At 52.6% G+C, this 25,032-nt stretch overlaps 1 protein-coding gene across 1 annotated transcript in view; it reads right to left on the bottom strand.

The window, feature by feature from the left end:
* NAPB (NSF attachment protein beta) overlaps positions 1-24,586 on the bottom strand; it is a 32,117-nt gene extending 7,531 nt beyond the window's left edge. The window contains exons 1-7 of the mRNA XM_032461718.1: positions 24,400-24,586; positions 10,732-10,811; positions 7,326-7,442; positions 5,773-5,819; positions 5,591-5,668; positions 3,045-3,100; positions 2,823-2,907 (exon numbers count right to left, since the gene is read on the bottom strand). Coding sequence (XP_032317609.1) covers positions 2,823-2,907; positions 3,045-3,100; positions 5,591-5,668; positions 5,773-5,819; positions 7,326-7,442; positions 10,732-10,811; positions 24,400-24,497 — 561 coding nt within the window. The 5' untranslated portion in view covers positions 24,498-24,586. The remainder of the gene's footprint in view (positions 1-2,822; positions 2,908-3,044; positions 3,101-5,590; positions 5,669-5,772; positions 5,820-7,325; positions 7,443-10,731; positions 10,812-24,399) is intronic.
* Positions 24,587-25,032: the final 446 nt, after the last annotated feature.

Below are 25,032 nucleotides of genomic sequence, written 5' to 3'. Positions count from 1 at the left end.
TGAATTCTACCAAATGTCTACAGAACGAACACCAGCCCTTCACAAGCTCTTCCAAGACACAGAAGAGGAGGGGATACTCGCCAACTCACCTGCGAGGCCAGCATCACCGTCTACCAAGCCAGACGAGGACGTCACGAGAGAAAACTAAACACCCCTGTGAGTACAGACGCAGAATCCCTAACGAACACCAGACAAGCAACTCCAGCTACTCAGAGGGGACTACACACTACGGCTTTGTGTTGTCCAAAGAGAGTCTTGCCTTTGCCCGGGATTCCTGGTAGGTGATCTCGAAGCCCTCAGAGCGTCCTGCCTGAGTGTTCTGTTTACCTGGGGGTCTTGGACAGTGTGGTTCGGCTCCACCCACAGAGGGGCTGGAGAACAAGGCCAGGCCCCGTCCAGGTGCCTGGGCCCCAGGAAACCCTGGATACCAGGTCTGGGTGCCTCTTCCACGGCGACAACACTGCGTGCTCCTCCCGCGGCCGCCCGCACAGCTGCAGTCGGGGAGGACACCAGGAAGCTCGCACTCAGGACTCTTCCGATCCGGCCCTCAGTACCTCCTCCTGGGGCTGATGTTACTCTGCAACCTTCTACTACAATAAACCGTAACTGTGGCCAGGCAGCTTTCACTGAGTTGAGTCCTTCCAGAGACTCGGAACCTGACAGTGCTCGGAGGAACCCCCAGCTGCTCAGCACTTGAGCAGGGCGCCTCCCAGGGACGCAAGGCTGGGCCGACACACGGAAACCAACCAACAAAGACATGTTACTAGAACAAAGGACAAGCCCCACAGGATCATCTCCCAGGATGCAGAAAAGCCCTGACAAGACCCAACACGCTTGATGATGAGAACAGCGCACCAGAAGGAGAAGGTGAAGGGCAGCTGGAACACCCCCAGCGGACACTGCCCTCCACAGGGAGGCAGGAGCTCTCCAAGACAAGGACGTCTGCTCTCCCCACCTCACCCATCACTGTCCGAGGTCTCGTCAGGGCAAAGGACAAGAAGACGAAGTGAAAGGTGTCCAGACTGCAGATGAAAAGCTACTGCTATGTGTAGGTGACATGATTTTTCTATAAAGAAAAGCTTAAAAAAATTAAAAAAAAAAAAACCCACCTCACTAGAGCTAGTAAACAAGTTCAGCAAAGTTGCCGTATATAAATTAGCCCTTAAAATCTAAAAAAGGAAGTTGAGAAAACGATTCCATCTAAACAGCATCAAAAAGAATAAGACACCTAGAGGAGCGCAGCCCCCCGAGAAGGAGCTCCCGGCCTGCACGCCCCGGGGCCCCAAGACGCTGCTAAAGGGAATGAGGCACCCGGAGCAGACTGTCCACTTAACGGCAGTGAGGAGGAAATACTCTCCAAACTGGTCTGCAGAGTCCGTGTAACCCTCATCAAACCCCAGCTTCTCAGCAGACTGACCAGCTGACCCCAACATTCACATGGAAACACAAGGAACCTCGAATAAGCAAAACAATCTTGAAAAAGAACAAAGTCAGAGGACTCACACTGGTTCCAAAGCCTACCACCCAGAGCTACAGTCATCGCACCAGCATGGTTCCGGCATAAAGACACACCACCGACCAGGGAACAGAGCAGACAGCCCAGAAGTAAACCCTCACAGATGTGGTCGAGGAATTTCCAATAGGACCGTTCAACGGCCACCGGACAGTGTGTTCAACAAACGGCGCTGGGAGAAGTGGGCTGCCCGCGCGGAATGCGGCTGGGCCCTTACCTCCACCGCACACACACATCAACTCATAACGGACGAAAGATTTAACCTAAGAGCTAAACTGTGAAACTCTCAAAATGAAACACAGGGTAAAAGCTTTGTGACCTCAGATTGGCAACGGTTTCTTGGGTATGTCATGAAAAACAAGCTACAAAAGAAAAAGTAGACAAACTGTACTTCGTCAAAATGTAAAGCTTTACGCATCAAGAAACACTAATACACTAGTAACAGAGTCAAGAGGCAGCCCACAGAATGGGAGAAAACATTTGCAAATCGCGTATCTGATAAGGGGCTAATACACAGAGCTGCTGCAGCTCACACCAGGAACAGCCCAACTCAAGGCCAGCAGCGGACCTCAGCAGACCTTCCACCAGCCAAGATGCACAGCGGCCAACAAGCTCAAGCAGAGTCTCAACGCTGCTAATCACCAGGGGAACAAATCTCTGAAGTGCAAGGAGGAGTCACTTCACACATCAGGGCAGCTATTATTAAAAAATAAGCCAACCGGGAAACAGCAACTGTTGTGAAGTGCGGAGAACTGGGACCTTGTATGCTGCTGCTGGGAATGAAAAATGGTGCAACCTGCAATTTGTCAGGAAGTTACAGATGGACTTTCCACACGCCCAGCACCACCAGTCCTGGGGACATAACCAAGAGCTGCAAACGCCACCCCCAAAACCTGAGCGCAAATACTCACAGCATTATTCCTAAGAGACCCAAAGTGAAAACAGCCCAAATCTCCCCTGGCTAATAAATGGTTAAACTGTGGAGTATCAATCGCCCCATGGTACCCTGGGGACTAGCTCCAGGACCGCCGGGTACAACATCTGTGGGGGCTCGAGTCCGCCAGGCCTCCCCCCACACCCGAGGTTCCACGCCCGCGGTTCTCCCACCACGAGGAGGGGAGAGCGGTGTCTCTCCGCGACGAAGGAAGGGCTTTAGAATGAGGCAGTGGTGCCAGCTGCAGATCTGCGAGCGGGCTACAACTCACTGACCTGCACTCCAAGGATGGAGGACACGACATGCGAATCACACTTCAACAAAAGTCAAAATTAAACACAACGTTCAGGCACAGAGAGGACCGCGGCCGCCCACCTGCTCGTAGATCTCGATGGCTCTCTGGTACTGCTCCAGCTGTGCGGCGTAGGCCGCCACCTTCAGCAGACACTTGTTCGCCGAGCTGCAACCAAGACCAGGCAGGTTACGGCTCCAACACAGAGACGCCAAGAGCGGAGAAGTCCGTCCGCCACCCCAACCGTCCAGCCCAGCGCGCTCACACGCCAAAGCCACGCGATGACTCCGGGGAGTGACACTTGCCTGTTGGACTCCTCCCCTTTGTAGTAATCAGCCGACTGCTCGTAATGGGCGATTGCCTGCAAACACACACGTGTTTTACTCAGACTGCGTGCTTGAAGATCTGCACTTAAAAACTGCATTTGAACAGGGACTTTTCCTATAAATAAACCTGTCCAAACAGCAAACCTTCCACAACCTGGCCTCCTTTATTTTGGGAACACAAGAAAGCACGCACTTCCAGGCGGCTAGTGGCCGACAGCTGCCCCATGGCAAACGCCCAGCCTGCCGCTCCCATCCCCTGACGCTCCTCACCAAAGGATGTAAGCAGACCTGCAGACCTGCCGGGAGCCATCTCCAGACGTGGCCCATACACCGGAGTCTGCACCCTCCCCCAGGCCTCTTCCATTCCCAGGAGCTGGAAGGCAATGATCATATCCAGTGACGCTGGAAGCCACAAACTGAAGGCGGCAGACCTTCTGTCCCGGTTCCCAGTAGCCACACAGGGCAAAACGTATTCAACCCAGTGTCCACACCACCATCCAACACAGAGCAGCCACGGTGGGTCGTTCCTTTGGACCCACGGCTGCTACTGCTGCACATACACCCCTCATGGACACTCTAATGTCGTCCAGAATTGGGGTGCCGCCTCCCATCCAACACGGCTGGGCGGGAGTGACGGTTGTGGGGGTGCAGAGGCTGCAGGCTGGGGAGCCAGAAGCCACTCTGGCTGGGGTGTAGGGTTCAGTGAAAGAAGGCATCTGTCAAGTCGGAAAGCGGAACACGTGGCTGCCAGGGCAGAAACTCGGGAAAATGCGCTAAGGGGCAGTTGACGGGCGTGTGGTTTTTAGCAAGGCTGGCAAGAGAACTCTGCAGAGCCAGCTGGTTTGCAGGCAACAATGAAACGCAGGGCCTTGCAGGTGGGAAAGGCCCGTGGCACCTGTCCCCACATGGGAGGGACAAGCCCAAACAGCGTTTAATCCGGGGTCCGTGGACCTGTATGCAGCGACCGGGGACCGCCCTCGACCTGCCGCCCCACTGGGCTCCCAGCGACAACACATGCGGGGACGGGCGCAGCTGTGCCCAGAAATTCAACCTACGGACAGTGGACTTTCAACACCGTATAGCTTTCCTGTGTCATGAAATGTTTTTTCCCACCAGCGATTAAAAATGTAAAGACTGTTCTCAGCATGCGGGCCCAGGTGCCCCGGGGAGAGTGGCCCTACCTGCTCCACGGACCACAGGCCAGCTCCCCATTCAAGCCAGGACAGGGCACAGGGACACTAGGAGCTGCACCAGGAGACCCCTCGGCTGGGTGGACCAGGTGCAGGGCCACCTCCGCAGCCACAGAGCCCGCCCGCCATCTGGACCGCAGGCACTGGGGCCAGTTTGTGAAGAACAGACACTTCCATGCTGAGCAGTGATGTCTGGGGCCTACTGGTCAGCCGTGGAGCCCACTCTGACGAACTAACAGACCCCACACGAGTTCTCTCAGTATTATTTATAAGAGGAGAAAAACTGAAACCAATTTAGGTGGTTACCTGTAATGGGCCACTGGACTAAGATGAAAAGAATGATGGAAAGTACCAATACAGAAGGTTCTCGAAATGTCAAATAAAAAACAGCCATAAAAAGACACATACAAACACAGACATGTGGAGGAGACAGCTGGAGCCTGTCCCTTCTGGAGCAGTCAGAGCTGCCACACACACAGACACAGAGATACAGTGACACACACAGAGACACAGAAACACACACGCACACACACGGGACCCTGGCTGACGTGCACACGCGCACGAGCATGCAACACTAGCTCTGCACCAGCTGACACAGCCGCCTGCAAGGCTGTAAGCAGCGGGGACACACTGCTGACGAGGACCGTGAGGTGCAGACACACACAGGACACTTAGAGCCACCAGGACCAGGGAGCGCACAGTGAGAGGGGGCAGACCCAGCCCCAGGCACCCGCACCATGGCGGGGAGAGGAGGGACCAGCCAAGGGGGGTACATGCGGAGGCAAGGGTGGGCAGAGACCATGTGGGCACAGTGCTTCGGGAGCCAAGGGAAAAGGTGCCACCGCAGAGGAGAAGTGAGGCGGAGTGGAGGTTGGGCTCTGAGCTCAGCGTCCCCACCGCCCGCACACACCCCTCCTGACTCACACCTGCCGTCCACAGCAAACACTGTCCCAGGCTGAGCCAAGGCCAAAGTCTGGGCGACAGTGGCTCAGCAAAGTCCCCTCCCTCCTCTCCTGCTGCTCCTGTGAACCTCAGCTCAGGAAGTGACCTGAGGGACATGCAGAGTGAACCACCCCCCCAGGTCAGGGCCTGATCTAAGGCATGTAATGCCCATCCTCCATCCTCAGCCTCCCACAGGGCCATGCGGACAGGGCAGACGAGGGCCCTCGGAGGTAGGTTCTGACAGACACCGGCCAGAGCAGAGCACAGGTGGGCCTGGTCAGTCCGAACCAGCTCTCCTGCTCGGACACGCGCTCCGGGACAAGAGCCTCCCCACCCCAGGCTGAGGTCTCCCCGCAGCCCCGCATGGACGGCAGCCCTCTGGCCCATGCGCACCTTCTCGATGTCTACCAGCTCCGTCTCGTAGATCTCAGCGATGGTGATGTGGTGCTTGGCCGCGATGGTGAACCTGCCCTGGGGAGGAACACAGGACAGTCACACCGGTCACGCCGGCTTACACGGCCGGAGCCATCTCCAGGGCTCCACCCCACAGCCGCTCGAGCAGGGCGCGCTCTTACCATGTCTGTGTAAATGTCGATGGCTGCGTTTAAGCAGTTGATAGCCTCTGAAGCGAAGGCATTTAAGGAAAACAATGAAAAGTCCGTTCAGTCAGAGGGTTTGGTGAGCCTGCCTTCCTGGCTGTCACTAGAACCCTAGGGAGGCCCCACGCGGGGCGGAGAACGTGGCGCGCACGTCCACCCCTCCGCAGCCCTGGACCGGCGGGGGTTGGTGTGGCGACCCCCTGCCCCGACGGTGAGGGCGATGGGGGGGGGGGGCAGGCTGCATTACCAGTGCTGCGGGGACGGGGCTCCTCAGCTGCTCAGCAGAGCCAACACTCCGCACGGAGTTAAGCCGCGCTGACTGTCAGGCTGCTAACAGCCAACAGGAGGAAAACCTCCATGGAACCGGAGCGCCAACGAGCTACACTGACCTCCCAGACCAGAGGGCCAGCAGCTCCCGCCACAGGCGCGGTGTTCATGACGCCAGCATGTGGCCGGCGGCTCCGAAATTACTGCCTTTGCTTTAAAGAGGCCTCAGTGCACGATGAGAAAAGCAAAGAGATTAACCAAAATAAGAGCCACTTCCCCCTAAGCTGCGTAAGAAGTGTGGATGGTCACACCTTTAGAACTCAGAAAAGGAGACACACCAGCTGCCCACGACCCCCCCGCAGCCCTGCAGCCCTGCCGGGATTCTGAGGCACGTTTCCTGCCCATGTGCTCAGGGCCGTTTCTACAAGCACGCGTCCTGTGACTGCGGTCTCAGCTCCTGTGCGCTGCTTCTGCTGTCGGGTGAGCACTTCCCAGCTCACTGAAGACCTCGAAGCCCTCCGGGGGGGCTGTGGTCCTGCCTCGCACTCTAGTGTGGGCGCGGGGTGACCCTCTCCGTCCGCTCTGACATGTGCAGACAGTGCCCAGCTGTTCACTTCTGCACGTAAACCGTGATGAGCCTGACACAACAGCCCCTGAAATATCTTATTTCTGTGTGATGTATTCGTTAAGAGTCAGGATTTCTGAGTTAAAAGGTCGCCCAAAACAAAGGGAGATTCCACAGCCACCAGCACACGTGCGGAGGGAAGAAGTCAGGCTTCTCCCCCCTAAGTGAACACGCCTCTAACTAAAAAGGAAAGGACGTGTGCAACACTTCCCTAAATACCCAAGGTCATTCTTTCCTCCAAACCAGTACTTTGAGAAAAACACTTTTAAAAAGCAAGATGACTTCTGCGTGCGTAAGCTGTTTGTAACTATTAGATTTTACGACCTCCCGAAACTGGATCTCCACACGCAGCAGGAGTTCAGGAGAACCGCCCGTGTCCTTTAGTGAGCGAAGCACACGTTCATCAGATTAAGGCCACAGGAAGACTGGTCAAATTAAAGCTAATTTCCAGGAAAGGCCTGCACACGCAGCAGAGAGGGAGTTTAAGAAAACGCGACTGACCACAGAACAGTCAGGATACATTTGACCCATTTTCTCCCTGTAAGAGCTTTCAGTGATACAGAAAGATCCCATCACCCACGTCCCCACCGCTCCCCTGGCAGCTCGGTGGGGAGCAGGCCGGGCGGGCGGGGCTCACCTTGGGGGTCTGCTTTCTTGTAGGCGTTCCCGGCGTCCACGAAGCTGGTGGCAGAATCATGTTTGCTCTGCAGCTGCATGTGGAGCTTGGCTGCCTGACAGAACGCATTCCCTGCAGCTGGAGAAGATAGTTTCTGAGTTAAAGGAAGGTGCACGTGTCCCCACAGGGTGGCCCAAGTTCCAGGTCCACCCAGGGGATCGATAGTCACCTCCCCGGCTGCATGCAGGGGCTGGAGAAACGGCCAGGACCAGGGGAAAAGGCTTCCATCCACCTTAAGCGCCCAGCGGCGGGTGTCCAGCTCTGACCCCACACAGACCCCACACCATCGGGGAGTCCTGCCGGGACACCTGGGGCCAGGGGACACCATGGGCCAGAACACGCCCACCACCCTGTCTGCATCCACTGGTTTAGCCACCATCCTGAAGAAATGACTCTGGAGGCTCCTGGACAAGCAGTTTCTCAGACAGTGAAAACCAGGCCCACAATTCCAAAGTCGAAGTTTTTTCTTAAGTTAACAACCGAATCTGACCGAGACCCCTGAGGTTTCAACCGTGTCCCACCTGGTACGAAAGTGGTGCCCTGCCCCGGCCAGGGCCGCCCAGGTCTCTGCGGGGACGCAGCCGGTGGGAGAGGGAGGTTCTGGATCAGGAACCGTGGATTCCAGAGGGGCTGCAAGTGGAGACCAGAGGCGGCCGGCTGCCCGCAGGAGCGAGTGGGCTGGGCCATGGGAACCAGGCCTGGGGAGGTGGAGCGCATGGCCGAGGCTGCAGCCACTGGGTCCCGAGGGCCGCAGCACCAGGCGCGCCAGGACCGGCGCAGCGCGGGGGCCTGAGCAGGAAGGTCGGGACTCACAGAAGTGGACCTAAGAGCCGCCCCGTTAGGAAGAACGTGAACGAGAGAACCCAAACCTCTCAGAACTTAAAAAATGTTGTCATGAACGCTTCAAAAACATTCAGAAAAGCACAGAGAACAGTGACAGACGCCTCCAAGCCCTGCTGGTTCAGGGCATCCACGCTGAACGCCTTTCTAGGAAACAAAACATCTGCACCCACAACGAGAAAGAACAGGAAAAGAGGTCCAAGCGTGTGCGCGTATGACTGAGACACGATGCTGTGCACCAGAGACCGACACGCTGTGATCGACTGTACTTCAGTTAGAAAGGAAAAAACAAAGACATCCGACTCCTCCGCCACCCGAGAGCCTCCTGGGGCTCCGGGCCTCTCTGGGGGGAGGAGAGGCGGGACAAGCCAGAGCCCTGCTCTGCGCAGGGAGCAGGTGCCCGGGCAGCTCTGAAAGCCCTGACCGACCGTGCGGCCCGGGGACGGCCAGTCCGAGTGGACGCTGGCCCACAGCCAGCACTGCGCTGGAGAAGCCACAACCCCTACATTGGTGGATGTGAACCTGTGAACCAGAGGAGGGCCACGCGGCAGCCAGAGTGCGGGTCGGCACGCGGCCCCCGGGGCACGGCTCTGACAGGCTCGGCCTCAGACGTGGGTGGTGATCGCTTGGACCTTCCACGTGAAGCGCTTCCAACAGCCTGGCTCCAGCCACGTGGTGGCCACTTCCACCATCACGTGTAAATCCATCCTGAGACCGCACCTGTGCTCTGTGCGTTTAAATACCAGCATTTCATTGACAACCAAGTCCTCCCTTTTCCACCAGCAATGTCACTTCTGGCGGCTCACCTGTGCTGGCCGTCCCAGACCAACCACAGCCCCCACTTCGGCCACGCGGTCCGACCACGGCTGGCGGAGAGAGCACAGCGCCCAGGCCCTCCTGGGCCAGCTCCACGTCCCCAGACAGCCTTAAGGGCGTTGGTCTCACAAGCTCACACTCTCAGCTTCCAAAACGAGCTGCTGGCTTGCTTCCTCAGTCTGAGCACTCATCCCCGCCCAGTCTCTCCACACCTGGAGGTGTCTTTAGATGAGCGTGTGCTCAACCAGAGTCATCTCCTTCCTAGGCCCAATTTCTTCAACTGGAAAGCGTCTGACACCTGCCAAGATGATCTCTCAAAAGCTGAGTGTCAAACGCATCAGCTGAAGAGGTGCAGTGGTGTCATGATCAGCACCCCTGCAACACGGACGTCATTTCAGAGAACTGGCAGTTACTTATTCACGACACAGATGTCCTGAGCATCCGCTGTGCAGCACGTGCTGGTCCAGCAGAGAGCACACACCCTGACCCCCCAAGGCCTCCGTTCGAGTGAAGGACGGCACACAGCAGAGCACAGACAATACAGATGAGTAAAGGGACTTCAGGAGCATGGAGACAGCACCCCAGACACGAGGCGCCCAGGAGGGAAACACAAGCCCCCTTAGGTGGTGATGCCCCTTGAAAGGGATATCCAAAGGTTAGAGCAGCTGATCTCCAGATTAAAGATATCAAGGTCCTTTTAGATAAGATTGCTCTTTACCTATGATTACAGGACCTGAACCACACAGGAGCTGTGAATGAATGCTGAGCGAATACTCCTCCCCTCCATTTAAAAAGTACATTGTAATTCAGGTGTCAGTGCATTCTGGAAACAAAACACGCCCTTTTAACCCAAAACTAAACCCATAGAGGAATTTTATAGCCAGAAAGGCCCTCTGAGAGTCATCCAGTTCACCAGCATCGTCTCCACTGAAATGGTTTCAGTGTCAGCCTCAAAAGCAAGTGGGGAGGTCGAGACACAGCACCCCTCAGCTTACACGGTGTGACGGGTCACGGCCATCTCCACAGCGCGGGGAAAAGCACTCGAGGAGGGCAGGCCCCTCCAGGTCACCTGCAGGCGCGAGGGCCTGGGACCCACACCCTGCAGGGCAGCAGCCGTGCCCACCTTCACCACAGAGACGCGCACCACAGAACTCGTTTCCAGGCGTAGGGGATGGATCTGCTCCTCAGATCAGTGTTGGAAAGAGCCACCCCCTCTCAGAACAATGAGAAGAACCCTGCTGACTTTATCTCGAGTCATTCCCCTGAGCAGGAAGCCTGACGCTGGGAAGGGCCAAGTCCGTTGGGGTTTACAGCCGTCACACCCCACGGCTGCGTCTCTCATGGACCACAGCACACAGGGTATCACAGACTGAGGAGCGGTCGGAAGTTCTCCGCAGGGTCCAGCCCACTGGTTTTCAGCAAGTTTTCGCGCAGCTCCCTTCCCTATGGGCTTAACATCAGCAAGAACCCAAGGCTCCCCTTCCTAACGCCACGTAACTCCAGGTCTTTCTACCAAGTGGTTCACAGGCACTGAAACAGACCCGGTCTCCAGGCTTCAGTCAGGGCGCCTGGGCCCTGTCTTGGCCCATGGAGCCGACACCCGCCCCTGGCCAGCATTCTTTCTGGGGGACGCAGACAGGGACTTCCTCCTTCAGAGAGATCTTAAAGTTACTCACCTGGAAAGCAAACAAACAAAGTTCTGTCTACGTACCACTCCAGTTCTTGGCCATCTTGAACATATTTGCAGCTCTGGTATACATTTCACAGGCCTCTTCAATTCTTGTGTTTCCTCTGAAAAAAAATTTAAAAATGAGGTTCAGTTTCGCTGGAATGACCATCCACATCCCCCGCCCCACAACAAGGAACATTTAACGAGCACTTGCTGGGTGCCAGAGCAGCATGACAGAATCTTAGCAGCTGCTCAGAGGGCGTGCTCTAATCACCCCGTATTCCAGATGAGGAAACTGAGGCCCACGACAGCGACCAGGGGAAGCTCACAAAGCGAGGACGCCGCGAACGGACACTCAGACACAGATCTGGCCGGCCCCAGAGCCTGCGCCCTCAGCCAGAGTCCATTCCACACATCAGAAGTGAGGTTTTATTCATTCTGGGAAATGAGACGTCCATTTTCCAAAGGAGATTAAATTTTGAAGGATAAAGACGTGATTCTACCAACATCCACGAGTGCAGCACTGTGTTCACTCAGACTTAAAAGTAAATATAAAACCCAAAGCCAGAGCAGGAAGGTGCCAGGCTGCCGCAGAGGCCCAGGGGCCAGCCCACCGGGCAGGAGTCTGCTCGGGACTTCCTCCCAGGCAGCCAATCTCGCCGACAGACAGCCTTAGCTGCTTAGAAATTCCTTCTCACATAAAGACAGACAACCCTCTGCAACGTCACCCTCGTTCTCAGCACACAGAGGCCGGGCACAGTGTCCCTTTACCTGTCTGTCCACACCGCGAGCATGCCAGAACCAGCGGACCCAGACCAGGCAGGCTCTGTGCAGCCCACGTCAGGAAGGGCTCGGACGGGAGGACGGATGTAAGGACAGAGACAGGAGCAGCCAAGCTGACCCCGGAAGCGGGCAGCAGGGTGAGTGTGCGGGCAGGCGGAGGGCGGGGGAGGGCACAGCCAGCTCTTACACTCCTGTGACCCCCACTGCGCACCAGCAACCGGCGGGTCATACATCTACACCTCCAGGTCGTTACAAAGATCAAAGGAAGGAGTCTGGGTGTAGCTGCCACTGCAGGGTCAGACCCAGGGGAGGTGCCGATCCTGGTGATCATTATAATTAGATCCACCCACTGAAGGTATACGAACTTTTGGGAATATGTCTGTCTGATAAGGGACTTGTATCTGGAATACATGAAGAACTCTAACAACTCAATAATAAAATGACTAATAAACCAATTAAAAATAGGCAAAAGATCTGAATAGACATTGCCCCAAAGAAGATACAACTCCACCTCCCCCCCAAAAGATACAGCCTATCAGCCCCTGAGGAGAGACTCAACACCACCAGCCAGCTGAGAGACGCAGGTCAAAGCCACACACGAGACAACACTTCCTTCCCACGAGGCTGGCTGCAACCAAAAGACAGACCTAACGGAGGACATACAGCAACAGGGACCTCGTACCCCTCGTGCAGGCAGCCAGCGGTGCAGCCACGCTGGACAGCAGTTTGGCAGCCACTCAAAAGGTTAAACATAGTCACTACGTGACCCAGAAACTCTACCCCAAGATACCTCCCAAGAGAAATGAAAACATCAGTCCACACAAAAACTTGCCTACAAATGTCCACAGCAGCACTGTTCATGACAGACAAAAGTGGAACCGATCCAAGAGTTCATCAACCGACGAGCGACAGACGAAAGGTGGCACACAGACGGCGCGTGCTGTCGCACAATAAAAAGGAGTGAATGCTGACTCTGCTCCGACACACGGGCCTTGATAACGTCGTGTGAGTGGGAAGCAGCCCAGATGAGCGCGCCATACACAGGAAAGATCTAGAACAGGCAGACCCTCGAGACAGGAGACAGAACACAGGCTGGAGGCTGCCTCGAGCTGGGAGTGCTGGAGAGTTAAGGGGGTAGGGTAGAGTTTCTTTTCAGGGTGATGAAAATGTTCTAAAATCAGCTGTCGTCATGGTCCCACAGCTTTGTGACTGCCAAGAACTACTTAACTGGATACATGAATGGGTGCCCTCCGGGGGCTACGTCACTCGGCCAATGGCAGAACGGCAAGGAACCGCAGCAGAAATGAAGAGTCCGAACGAGCAGGGCCTTCTCTCACTTACACCTTCTTGTGCCTTTTTCTCCACCTCAAAGCTACATTTTAAAAAAAATTAGTTAATTATCCCAAAGGAAAATTCCTAATTGAGAAAGTTTTCCATCTTAGCCATAGCTCCTTGGAGCAAACTAAGGCTTTCCATTTTGTCTTATTTTTCTAAAGCGTACCAGGAATCTTCAACTGTAATTATAGTCCACTCATTCTTATTAAAGGTTTCCAAGTCAAACCAGCTTAACTAAAATGCACTGTATCCTATTATTTTCAGAGACAGAGGCAGCTAGGAGCACCAGAACGCCTACATCACGCCCGTCTTCTGCTGCGGATTTTCACAAGCTCATGTCGGCTTCATTTTTACAACAACTGTGAAAGCTGCTCTCTCCATGTTGCAGACGAGAAAACTGTACCTGGAGGTCAGGCTCGCCAAGGTCATCCAGTCAAGGTCTGTGGTGGAGCTGATACCTGGGGTCAAGTTCAGCGATCTTTATGAAAACAATGAATGAATCCTGCTAGACTCAAGACCCTCGCCTCTCCAAAACAGAGTCACCAGAAGTATTCTCGTTTTTAAAAGCACCAGAAAACTCATTTGTCATAAACAGACACAACCTGAACAATTCATGAAAAATGTGCTTTTAAATCACTCCAAAGGCCTACTGGGTTCTGCACATGTGAAAGTCAATTTGTATACTCCTTAAAATGTATTTAAGGACAAATATTCCAAATTCACCCTCAAATGCTTCCATTGTTATCCAGAGCCCTGTGAGGTTAAAAAACCCTTCAAAAGAGGAACAGGTCTCTGCCAGGGAACCTACCTTACAAAGTGATACAACTTAGTACATGGCACTGAACTGCCAGAAAAACTAGGAAAACAGAGTTCTCATCAGGAGGAGGTCAGAATGCTCAGAGTAACATTCAACTTCAGGGCTGCAAAAGTCTCTGTCCAACACCCCCAGCCCCTGCTCCTCAGAGGTCAGCGTGGAGCCGCAGCCCCACAAGGCCCTGCCTCTCTTCACACCCCATCCTGCCTGCCCCACTCAGATGCTCAGGGGGAAAAAGGTCACAGTCAGTCAGTTATCTCAAAGAGGTGGCATCGACACGCAGACAAACCTGTTAATGCAGACTCCCCTGAAGTCTTGCATTTTCCTTGTCTTGGATGAGAGCAACCTATCCAGAGCCCCGGGAATCACCCAGACCAGAACACGTGCGTGGGCGGGAGGCACCCCCACACGGCCCCCGGGGACTGGGGGCACACAGCACGAGGTGGGCCCCAAGGAAAGCAGGCACCTGCTGAGGCAGGACAGAGTTGCTCTGAAACCACAAGATGCAGAGCGGACGCATCACAGCTGCGACAGCGCCAACGCCCTGCCAATGCCAAAGCAGGGCCGGAGACAAAATTCAGCTCCCTCCCACAACACCCCGAAGGGATGTCGCACTGTGTGGGAAGGCTGAAAACAGGGGTCTCTGGAGCGGTGCCAGGCCCGGGGGAACCACCGAGTCCGCTGGGAGAGCCACCCCCTCAGCGCACACAGACCGCCTCGGGCACAGGGCCTGGCACACAGGCGTCGGCAACGATGCTGATGATGCAGGGTCCGCAGGGAAGAAGCGGCCCTGGCCCCAGACTGGTGCGGCTTCCCCGTGTCCCCGTGGGGCAGGTGCCCCTCCTGGCACCTCCACGCCTTCTCCATCCGGGAAGCACTCAGGACCCCACTGTTTAGGGTTTTTACAGAGGCTCGTTACAGAGGCAAGACTGATCCAATCCTCGACCGCGAGGGACTGGCTCAGTCCCCAGCCCCCTCTCCTCCCGGGAGGTCAGCGTGGGGCTGAAAGTTCCAGCCTTCTCATCACCGGCTGGTTCCACTGACAACCAGCCCCCTCTAGGGACCCCCAGGAGTCACCTCGTAGCACAAGCCAGGTGGGGATGAAGGGGCTCACTGTGAACAAGAGAGGACCCCTCGCCCTCAGCACTCGGGGTCACAGAGGGGCTGCACGAGTCTGTGCCAGGACCCGGATGAGAACAGACGCGGGGCTCAACTACATCCCGGCAGCGCAGCCGCATGCGACTGCTCTGTGGTCATCCTTCCAGGAGCAGTGCGTTTTCACCTGACCCTTCACATCTATAATATCCACTGGTTCTAAAAGCCTGGGAATCTTCCTAGTTTTCCTTGCAAGATGATTTCATTTCTGGGTTTAACCTATTTGTCTACAGTCCCACTCCCTCCACGTGAGGAGGAAGCAAAGACCCCGAAGGAGGGGAGACACGGAAGCCCCAGGGAGATTCTCTTCTTGGGCTCATCCGAATTCTGACACCAAATGCCTGTCACTGCTAGACTGAGGCCCTGCACTGTTTCACAAACCAGCAGCAGGTGTAGGGGCCAGACCACCCACAGTCAGTCATCCCAGCTGTGCCCCCGAGCAGCAGGCAGACCTGCGCCCCAAGCGCAGCCTCAGTGCTCAGCCTCGGACCCCGGGGTTCCATCTTTTGAGAACTTGTCACTATGTCTGTTTATTGAGGAAAAAATAATCATAGATTCTCAGACACTGTAGACATTTAAGGAGTCTGGAAAAGCACCTGTGTTTAAGCATAATTCCCTGACATAAAGTGTGAGAAGCCAAGCAAGAAGGCCAGCTGGCCTCATCCGGCGCCAGCCCAGCGCCTCAGGCCGGCGCGGGGCACCCCCCGCACACAGCGCAGAGGTCGGTAAGGGATCAAAGTCTAGAAGGAAAGGAGACCAATCATCTTAGAAATGAGCCCTTAGCTCTACTACACAGAAGGGGAGAACAGACCCCCTGAAGCTGAGAAACATGAAAACTGCCAAGAGGATGAAAACGAAACAAAGGAGGGAGGGGGTCAGAGACAAGGGGACAGAGCACAGGCTGAGAGCCCACAGCCTGCAACTGGAGAATGGGCCGCGGAAGAGCACTGACACGGTACTGAATCTTCTGCTTTCATACAGACCTACGATCTGGATCTAAACACTGAAAGGCCTACCAGGCACTGGGAACGCAGACCCAGCTCTACTGTGAAGCACAGCCTGGTGAGACCATCAGATCTTTTTTTTTTTTTATTTCAATTAATTAATTAATTAAAATTGAAGTGTGGCTGATTGACAAATGCTGTGTTAGTTTCAGGTGTATAGGAAAGTGAGTCCGTCACCCACACACATATTCTTTTCCAGAGTCTTTTCCATTACAGGTTATTACAAGATATTGAATGTAGTTCCCTTTGCTGTACTGTAGGTACTTGCTGTTCATCTCTTTTATACATGGTAGTGTGTGTCTGTTAACCCCAAACTCCCAATTTATTCCCCCCCTTTCCCCCTGGTAACCACAGTTTGGTTTCTGTCTGTGAGTCTGTTTTGTAAATAAATTCATTTGTATCATTTTTTTTAAGATTCCATATATAAGTGAAATCATATGCCATTCTCTGTCTGACTTACTTCATTTAATATAATAATCTCTACGTCTATCCACGTTGCTACAAATGGCCTTATCGCATTCTTATTATGGCTGAGTAGTATTCCATTGTACAAATATATCCCAGCTTCCCTATTCAGCCATCTGCTGATGGACACTTATGCTGCTTCCATGTCTTAGCTACTGTAAATAGTGCTGTGAAAACTGGGAGTGCATGTGTCTTTCTGAATGAGAGTTTCCTCCAAATATGTATTTTTCATATCCATAAACTTTATTTGTTTAATGTTTTATGTTAAAAACCAACCATACAGGAATATTTATTAACATACTTAACACATACTTTAAAAAGTCTGTTCCCCAGGTGGAAGGAAAACACATTAGACATTAAAGATCCAAGACCAAAAACAGGAGGAACAGAGGTAGACAAATAGCATGGAAACGTTTGCTCTGACAAAGTACAGATGGCCCTGACTCACGATGGTTTGACTTACGAGTTTCCAACCTTACAACGGTGCAAAAGTGACACACACTCAGTAGAAAGCACACTCTGAGTCTGATTCCTTCCCAGGCTAGCGATTCGCAGTGCGAACCCCTCGTGATTCTGGGCAGGGTGCGCGCTGAGCTCACGGGCGGCCTGCAGTCCGGGCGTCAGCAACTGCTTACAGCTGTTATCACAGGCAGCTCACCAGCGCTCCGCCCCCAGACACCAGCGCTCCGCCCCCAGACACCCACTCTGCTGTTCACTTTCAGTACCACAGTCAATGAATTACATGAGATACTCAATGCTTTAGTATTAAATGTGCTTTGTGTTAGGTGGTTTTGCCCAACTGTAGGCTAACACAAGTTTAAGCAGGCTGGGCTAAGGCACGATGTACTGGTATCAGCAGGTTAGGTGTACTAAATGCATTTTCAACTGATGGCATTTTCAACTTACAGTGGGTTTACTGGGACGTAATCCCATGGTAAGTTGAGGAAGATCTGTACAAAAACTGAACCTTTCCCCCAACACACACCCTGGATAAAGGGGTACGTAGGACATGCTCACTGACTGGCACATGGTGATGGGTGTTCTCAGAGAAGGCAAAATACTCAATGCCTAAGAAAGGAAACAGAGCTAAGGTATTAAAAGAGATTCACAGTATAAAGGTAACCAGTAGAACAAAAGTACTAAGTTTCCTAAATAAAAAGCAAAGAAATCACATGAAGAAAAACTGCAAATAGAACAGAACATTGACCCTCTGAACAGCATGGGGGCTGGGGGCTGGGCGCTGATCCTCGGCGCAGTGGAAAATCCACGTCTGACACGCGGCTCCGGAAACACATAGTTCCCTGCGTCCTCGATTCTGCAGATCACGCAGCCCCGCAGGACTTACTGCAGAAAAATCTGCATGTGAGTGGACCTGCTCAGTTTAAACCGACGCTGCTCAAGGGTCTGCTAGACACAACAAAAATAACAGAGCAGGATGACACAATTAAAAATCATCCGCACACCCGTCAGAGCAATAATGTAAACACGCTGAAGATTTTACATTTGTTCACAAGACAAAACCCAACTCTGCCCAATAGGAGAGCCTTAAGATAAAGAGATGGTCAGAAGTTTACCAAGCACACCAACCAGCGCTTGTCAGGTCTGCTGCAGCAACAAACCCCCTAGTCTCTCCCCCTCACCCCACCTGCTGCAGGCAGGTCGCGACTCCACCGGCCCCTCCTCCGGGGGCATCTCTACCGAGGAGCGCAGCCCTACCTGGGGTGTTCCCTTCTCATGACAGAGAAACCACAGCAGAAGCATGGGACAACCCAGCAGCTTCCGCTCAGTTTCCCTCCCTCCCTCCACCACAACTCAGTAGGGAGGGGAGGTGCCCTCTCCTCAGCCAGGCAGCGCAGGTCACATGGCAACAGGCATCAGGAATAATCCTCTTACATCACACAGCCCTAAAACAGGCAAACGCGAATAACAAGAAAGGGGGGACTGCTACCCTGGCATCAGATAAGGTAGAATTTGGGCTCAAAAAGGTATCATATGAAATAAAGAAATGCACTTCACCATGCTAAAGATACAATTCATAATGAAATCATACTAGTTTTAAATATCTAGGTACCACAATACAGCAGCCACCTTTACAGCAGAAATTACACCCAATCCAAGAAGATAGAAATGCACTTATAAAAGGAGACACTGATATAAATATACCCCCTTTAGGCCAAAACAGGTCAAGTGGACAAAAAACGAACACATGAAAGACCTCGACGACAGTCAGCAGCTGACCTCGGGGATCTCATGCAGCCACCTGCTCTGTGAGAAAACACACCCCTCCTCAGGTGCACTGGACCACGCACGACCACCAACCACACACTAAAGGCAGAGAAAACCTGAGTAAGCCCTCCAATCACAATGAAATAAAGCTGGAAATTACTAGTATACAAAAAAAGGCCCTTCCACCTGAAACAAAACCCTCAAACAACTCTTGGGTCAAAGGGGAAGCAAATTAATGTATCAGGATCTATGAGATGTAATTAAAGCAGTTACACAGTTTTAAAGGAAAATTCATCCATGAATACTTGGATCCAGATAAATAAAACAATAGAAATAATGAACTAAATACTGCCCCCAATTCCCAAAAAAAAGCGAAGGGCAAAACCAAGAGAGAGCAATAAGGCAGAAGCAGAAGTTAGCGAGGCAGAAGCAGCAAACCAGTGAACGCACAAGTCAGACACCAGCTGTTTGGGGAAAACAATCAACAGAATCAAGAATAAAAGAGAAGAAGCACAAACACGAGAGACGTAACAAGACAGAAATCACTGCAATAACATTTTTAAAAGTCATAAAAGATTACTTTGCACAACTCTGCAAATAAATTTTAAAACTTGGATGAAATGAGTAATTTCCCAGGAAAATGCAACTTACCAAAACTGACTTCAGAAGAGAGAGTTTAAGCATTACAAATTCCAGAGGGAAAAAAGAGAACGTTATCAAAGAAACACCCACCAAAAAGCCCGAGATCCTTTCACTGTAAGAGGGTTCTATTTAAGTCTCCAAAGACCAGAGCGTGGGAGTAGAAAACCTTAATTCTCTCTGAGGCACCTGTGACATCAGCACTTCAACCTGAGAAAGTCTACACAAAAGAACAGTAAGTAAAAGAATTCGAAATAAAACATTTAAAACCAGAATCCAATAGCCCATAAAAAATTATAACCCAGAGGGGTTATTCAAAACGCAGGGACAGCTCGCTGTGAGGATGGTCACTAATTAGTACATAATTCAGGAGAAAAGTCACGTTCCTCTTACTGGCACTGAAGAGGCCTCCAAAACAGAACGCTTCCTTCAACCCCTAAGGAAAGCACCTACTGCAACTGGAATTGGCAGGTACTTCCTTATTGTGAAAAACATAACATTTAATCCAAGAAAGTACTGACCTATTAATTTGTTATATCTTAATTAAATTGCCATTGCTTATGATAAGCTCTATTCAAATACAGACACAACATTCTGAAATGCTACTTCCACAGCTTTCTTACTGCGAACTCTAAGTACCACTTACTGTAAGTTCTTACAGCCCAGAAGCTTTACTGATTTCACCATCTAATCAAATAGATGCAAAGGGAGAGCCTAAAGACAGACCACAGGCCTCCTCTAGCTAGGTGGTCCTGCACACTGGCTGCAGCCCACTCCCAGGTCATACCTGGTTTCTTGGCATCTCAAAAAATCCCAGTTTGTATTATATTCCCAGCCACTCTATAACTCATAGAAATAGAAAGACATTTGAAAAAAATTTTAAGTAGAATTACAAGTTTAAATTTTTTTTAAACTTGTAGATAAAACTTTAGAGATTGAAAATTAACCAAAATCAGGAGGTTAAGGAGAAAATGCACTGTCATATGGGCTACGCAAAATTCTTCGTTTTTAGCAGAACTGATAGATGTTATCTAAAATTAATACAGTAGGTAGTGTAACTACTCTAAAATTATTTTGAATTATGCTAGTAACCATCAGAGGAATCAAAAAAAAGGCTAAGAACGGTTCCTTCTGCTGAGTAAGGTTTAGCAGAGTGAGGACTCCGGGAAAACTTCACTTTTCAACTGAAACCCTCTGTACTCCAAGCATTTTCCTACCCTACGTCGCTGCCACATTGACTATAAACACGTATTTAAGAAAACACAGAAAAAAGCAATGTGAACCCCCTTCACTGTTACCTCCACTCTTGAAACCAGACAAGAGGACAAGTCAGTTGTCTGCACCCGCCTTCACCCAGGTCTCTCCGGCAGGACCAACTAGCACCTGCGGCAGGTCACGCGCTGGGGGAGCTGCTGAACCAGCAAGAAAAAGGCGGACCCCTGGGGCTGACACTCCAGGGCCACACGCCACCCGTCCTCCCTACCCCAGGAACAAATGTGCACCTTGCAGGCTCACAAGAATGAGAGTACGTGGTGAACATTGCAAAAAGCAAACAGGAAAAGGACAACCTGGCAACTGTTTATCATTTGATACACAAACTGTAACACCAAAATCAGAATGCCCAAGGATGACAGTTAACAGTAACACAGCTTAGTGCCACTTTGTCAGCATGCTGACCCCTCACTCAGTCCTCACAACTCTGACAAGTACTTTCTTTCCCTCTGCCCATTCAAAGCCGAAACAGAAGCTCTGAGTGTGATTTACTTGGCCAGGGCCACCAAACTAATAAACTTCAACTTGTATCTGGTTTTCCTATGTGTAATAGCATATGTAACTGTTATTCATACATAATAGACGTTATATAAAATACAATTATTCTATTCCTTATTATATAAGAAATATTTAGTTCTTATACCACACCACCTGTCTCTAAGTAAATCTGAGCTTAATAATTTTTTAAGTTCAATCTGCATTTGAGTATCTATTGTAACTGAGGAGACCTAAATGCTTTATGAATGCTATCACATGCCCCCAGCATATTTTGGCAAAATTTTAAACACAATCTTTGTCACAACGCCGAGTGAAGAAAACACTGACAATTAATGGCCTGCTGTGCTTGAGAAACACTCCCAATTTTCACAAGTAGCTAAGAGATCATAAGCTCACAATTATTTCAAGACAACCCCAGAGTCTTTCTTTACCTTTACTTTGACACTGCCAGATTTCTGGCTTTTTTTTTACAAGCTTTGAGACTGGGGAACATTCACGAGCAAGAGAAGACAGATTAACCACCCAGAACGTCTTCCCACCGTCGGTCTTAAGCCACTCTCTTCCATGTGAGCTGGGCAGTGCATCCTCAACGTGGTCTCCCACATCAAGATGGAGAAGGCAGTGAGGGGCCTTGGAAATGCAAAGTTACCTGCTGTCAGACCCCGGTCAGCTTAAGACCCTATTAGCAATTCATGAGATGCTAAATTAGAATTTGAAACTAACTATAAAATTCAATAGCTCATCTCTGGAAACAAATGAAATTGAAACACAACCCTCGTGGTGGTAGTTTTGCTGTACTACGCTAAGCCAGCAGAAAGAGTAAGCTTTAATTTAATTCCACAACTACAAAAACACACACAGGTTAACCGTCCTTCATGCAGGACAGCAACACACAACCTCAGTCCTTGTGACAGCTGGTCCCCGGGCGGCTCCTCTCCTGGGGGAAGGAGCACTGACATCCCGCAGACAGGCATGGACTTGGATCTGTGCCTCACACACAGGAGGAAAACACAACTGACTTTTTCTCTGGAGCATACAAAGCATTTTTTCATCTAATTTTACTGAAAGCAAGAGGAAAGAGCTACAGAAGAGCAGTGAGAAAAGAACACAGCATTGCACCAAACTAGCGAGGGTGGGGGATCAACACTGAGTGCAGGGGATCAGCCCTAAAAGGGGTCACCTGCAGCGGGAACGAGTCTGCAGTGGGAAGCACCTGCAGCCGGCTCAGCACCCTGTCTCGGTGGCCTCTTTGGAGCACTGGCGCCAGCTCTTAAACATGTGGGCTCAGTGACACTGCTGACCCTCCTGTGGTGGGTTTGGTTAAGTAAGGAGTCTGACACGAAGACGGACAACACCGCGGTTTAAAGGGCAACAAGCAGATGGGACTCCAGAGCTGAGGGCGCAGGGGTGGGGTGGAGCTGACAGCGTCCCAGCCCGGAAGGCTCACAACTAAGATTCCAAACACCTGAAATGCATACAGAACCTGCCCTCCCACTGTAACTGACAGAGAAACTAGGCCAGGTTTGGGCCTTCAAATAATTATGTAATGTTATTAAAGCTCAGAACTTCTGAGTACCCTTCTTCTCCAGGCTGTTCTGGAGCCAAGCATTACTGAAAACACAGTCCTCCACGGTATGAATAACACACGGTGCAGAGCTCTTTCAAAAATTTTATTTCAGTAAAAGACGAATGATCTAGTCCAAAAGGCCTTTAGCTCTGAAGTCCTGGCAAAGCCACTGGGTCTGTCTGGTTCTCCACTTCCCTGATAAACATCTGGGGCTGACAGTTCTGATCAATACACTCATTAACATGTCCTAGTCCCCATCTTCATCGACCCTACGCGTTTTACAAGCACGTACTAACGGAGCCCTCACTCACTACGGGATATCCTACTGTTACCCCAATTTATAGCAGGGTCGGGGGGTGCAAAGGAGCTGCCCCAGATCCCAAAGCGAGGATAATAAACTGACCTGCTGGAGCCAGGTCAGACCCAGGATGCAACGACTTTCATGCAAACTAAGTGTGACCGGAGAGAATGAAAGCCTTCCTCTGCGGCCGGACAGAGAAACAGGTGATCAACAGTCAAGGAGGAAAAAACGTTTCTCTGAAGACAAAGTCTTTTCAAAATCCTTTGAGAATTACTGACTCAAGATTTGGCCCAGTTTCACAAAAACAATAACGCAACACCTCTTCACAGAAAGGAATGCTCCCTGGACAAGCATCAGGTGCTGCGAGGCGCTTCCCTCTGCCAATCGCAGACTGTCCTCCAGGGACGCACCTCCGGACTTGAAATACGCTGTGCTATTAAGATCACCTCCGGCAGGAGGTGCTATGACATTCGCGTTTATCTGAACTCGTTTTAACTGTGTTGTTTACCCAGAGCAAGGAGTTACTGTTTGCTGTCAGCCTCCAATACTAGGCAGCTCTCCTAAGGTACTGCCATACTTAAAAAGGGGAAGAAATCTATGGTACACGCTATAAACCAAACCACACGTCACATGAGAAATCTAGAAACCAGCTGGGAAAAGTGCCCTGCGAGGTTCTCGAGGACAGGGCCCCTTAACCCCTCCGCATCTTCGCATCCTGCACCACGCGCACCGCGTGAAACGTGCATTTGCGCACTGCCTGCAGCTGGTCAACGACGTGAAGTATTTCGAGCAAAAGAATGAAGGCGGCAAACAAGCTGATAACAAACCGAACTTGTGCAGAAATAGAACTCTGTTTAATGATGCAACAGTTAAGCACGGACCTCCGGTCCTTCTCAAAACAAACACAGGCTCTTGGTGTCGGCAGAGGACCTTGCACTTTCAAAAGGAAAAACAAAAAACCACCGCGAATTTTCTGCCTCTCGTCCTAAACAGCTGAATCATTCGCACATTCAACCGCCCAGCATTCTTCCAACAACTGTCGGTGCAGGCTCTGCTCTGTGGGAAGCCCGAATTCAAGACCTTCCCTGGGAAATGAACGCGGTCCCCAAAGGCGCAGCCTTAAAGGGGAGCCGCGTTATCCCCAGTCCAACAGGAGGCCTGGGTTTCACGTCAAGCTCCGGTGAAGGAAACACGCTGATTGGGGAAAACCTGTCGTCGCTTCCACGGACACTATTAACGCGTACTTGGCGCACAGGGTGGCGGGATGCGGGCGCCGCGGCCCCACCGCCCGCCCGACTCCCCCAGACAGACGCGGGCGTTGGGGCGGGGGTCTCGGACGCCTCACGCCCACACGGGTCTCCCGAGGGTCGCGGTTCATTCGTGGCGAAACGAACAAACCGATGTGGTCGCGGCGGGGAGGGTCAGGCACACCCGCGCTGCCGCGAACCCGCGAAGCCGTGGGACACCCCCCCGCCAGTGCGGGGCCCGAGGGGGGGCGTCGGGGGTTCCGGGGGCCCTAGGAGAGCCCTGGAGGGCGGGCGGGGGCTGAGGGCTCCTGGTTGTTCCGAGGGATCCAGAGGAGGCGTGGGGGGGAGGGGCGCCAGCCCGGGATGGAGACCCCCCCTCAGGGCACGCGCGGCCCGGCACTCACCCGAACAGCCCTCGAAGGAAGGAATGGGAGGCCTTGACTCGCTTCTCGGCCTCCGCCATCAGCTGCACCGCCTCTCGCTCCTTCCCCGCGGTGTCCATGTCGTCTGCGCGGCGGCCTCAACAACCTCCTCCCGCGCCGACGCGCCTCCAGCGCCTCCAGCGCCTCCCTGAACTCTCGCGGTGGCGGGACGCGCAGGCGCGGCGCGCAGCCTGTCGGGAGTTCCAGTCCGGGCCGCTCCCTGGAGCGCCTCTCGGCGGCGGCAAGGTGCGCAGGCGCGGAGCATAGCCTATCGGGAGTTGTAGTCCAGGCCGCGGCCGGGGGATGGGAGTGTAGGAGGCGTCAACCACAGCTGCCAGAACGCTGCAGGGCAGGGCTGGCTTCAGGGGCTTGGGGGCTGGGGTCCCGACCTTCTGTAGGGCCCTCGGCCTAGGAGAACGTTTATCGTTTTAAGGATGCGGGAAATGGAAAAGGGCCCGTGGCTTCAAACCCAAGCATCACGTTGGTTCAGGAGTCCCCGCCCAGCACGACTGAGCGTGGTCAGGGACGGACGAGGACTCGGGGACACTGGGATAACGGGATGGAGGACGCGGCAGGTGGCAGGATGGAATGCCCCACTGCGCGCGAATTCCCCGA

The sequence above is a fragment of the Camelus ferus genome, chromosome 19 (assembly GCF_009834535.1).
Source record: "Camelus ferus isolate YT-003-E chromosome 19, BCGSAC_Cfer_1.0, whole genome shotgun sequence".
Classification (NCBI taxonomy): Eukaryota; Metazoa; Chordata; class Mammalia; order Artiodactyla; family Camelidae; genus Camelus; species Camelus ferus.
The sequence above is the reverse complement of the archived record's forward strand: the minus strand, read 5'-3'. Positions and strand labels throughout refer to the sequence as shown.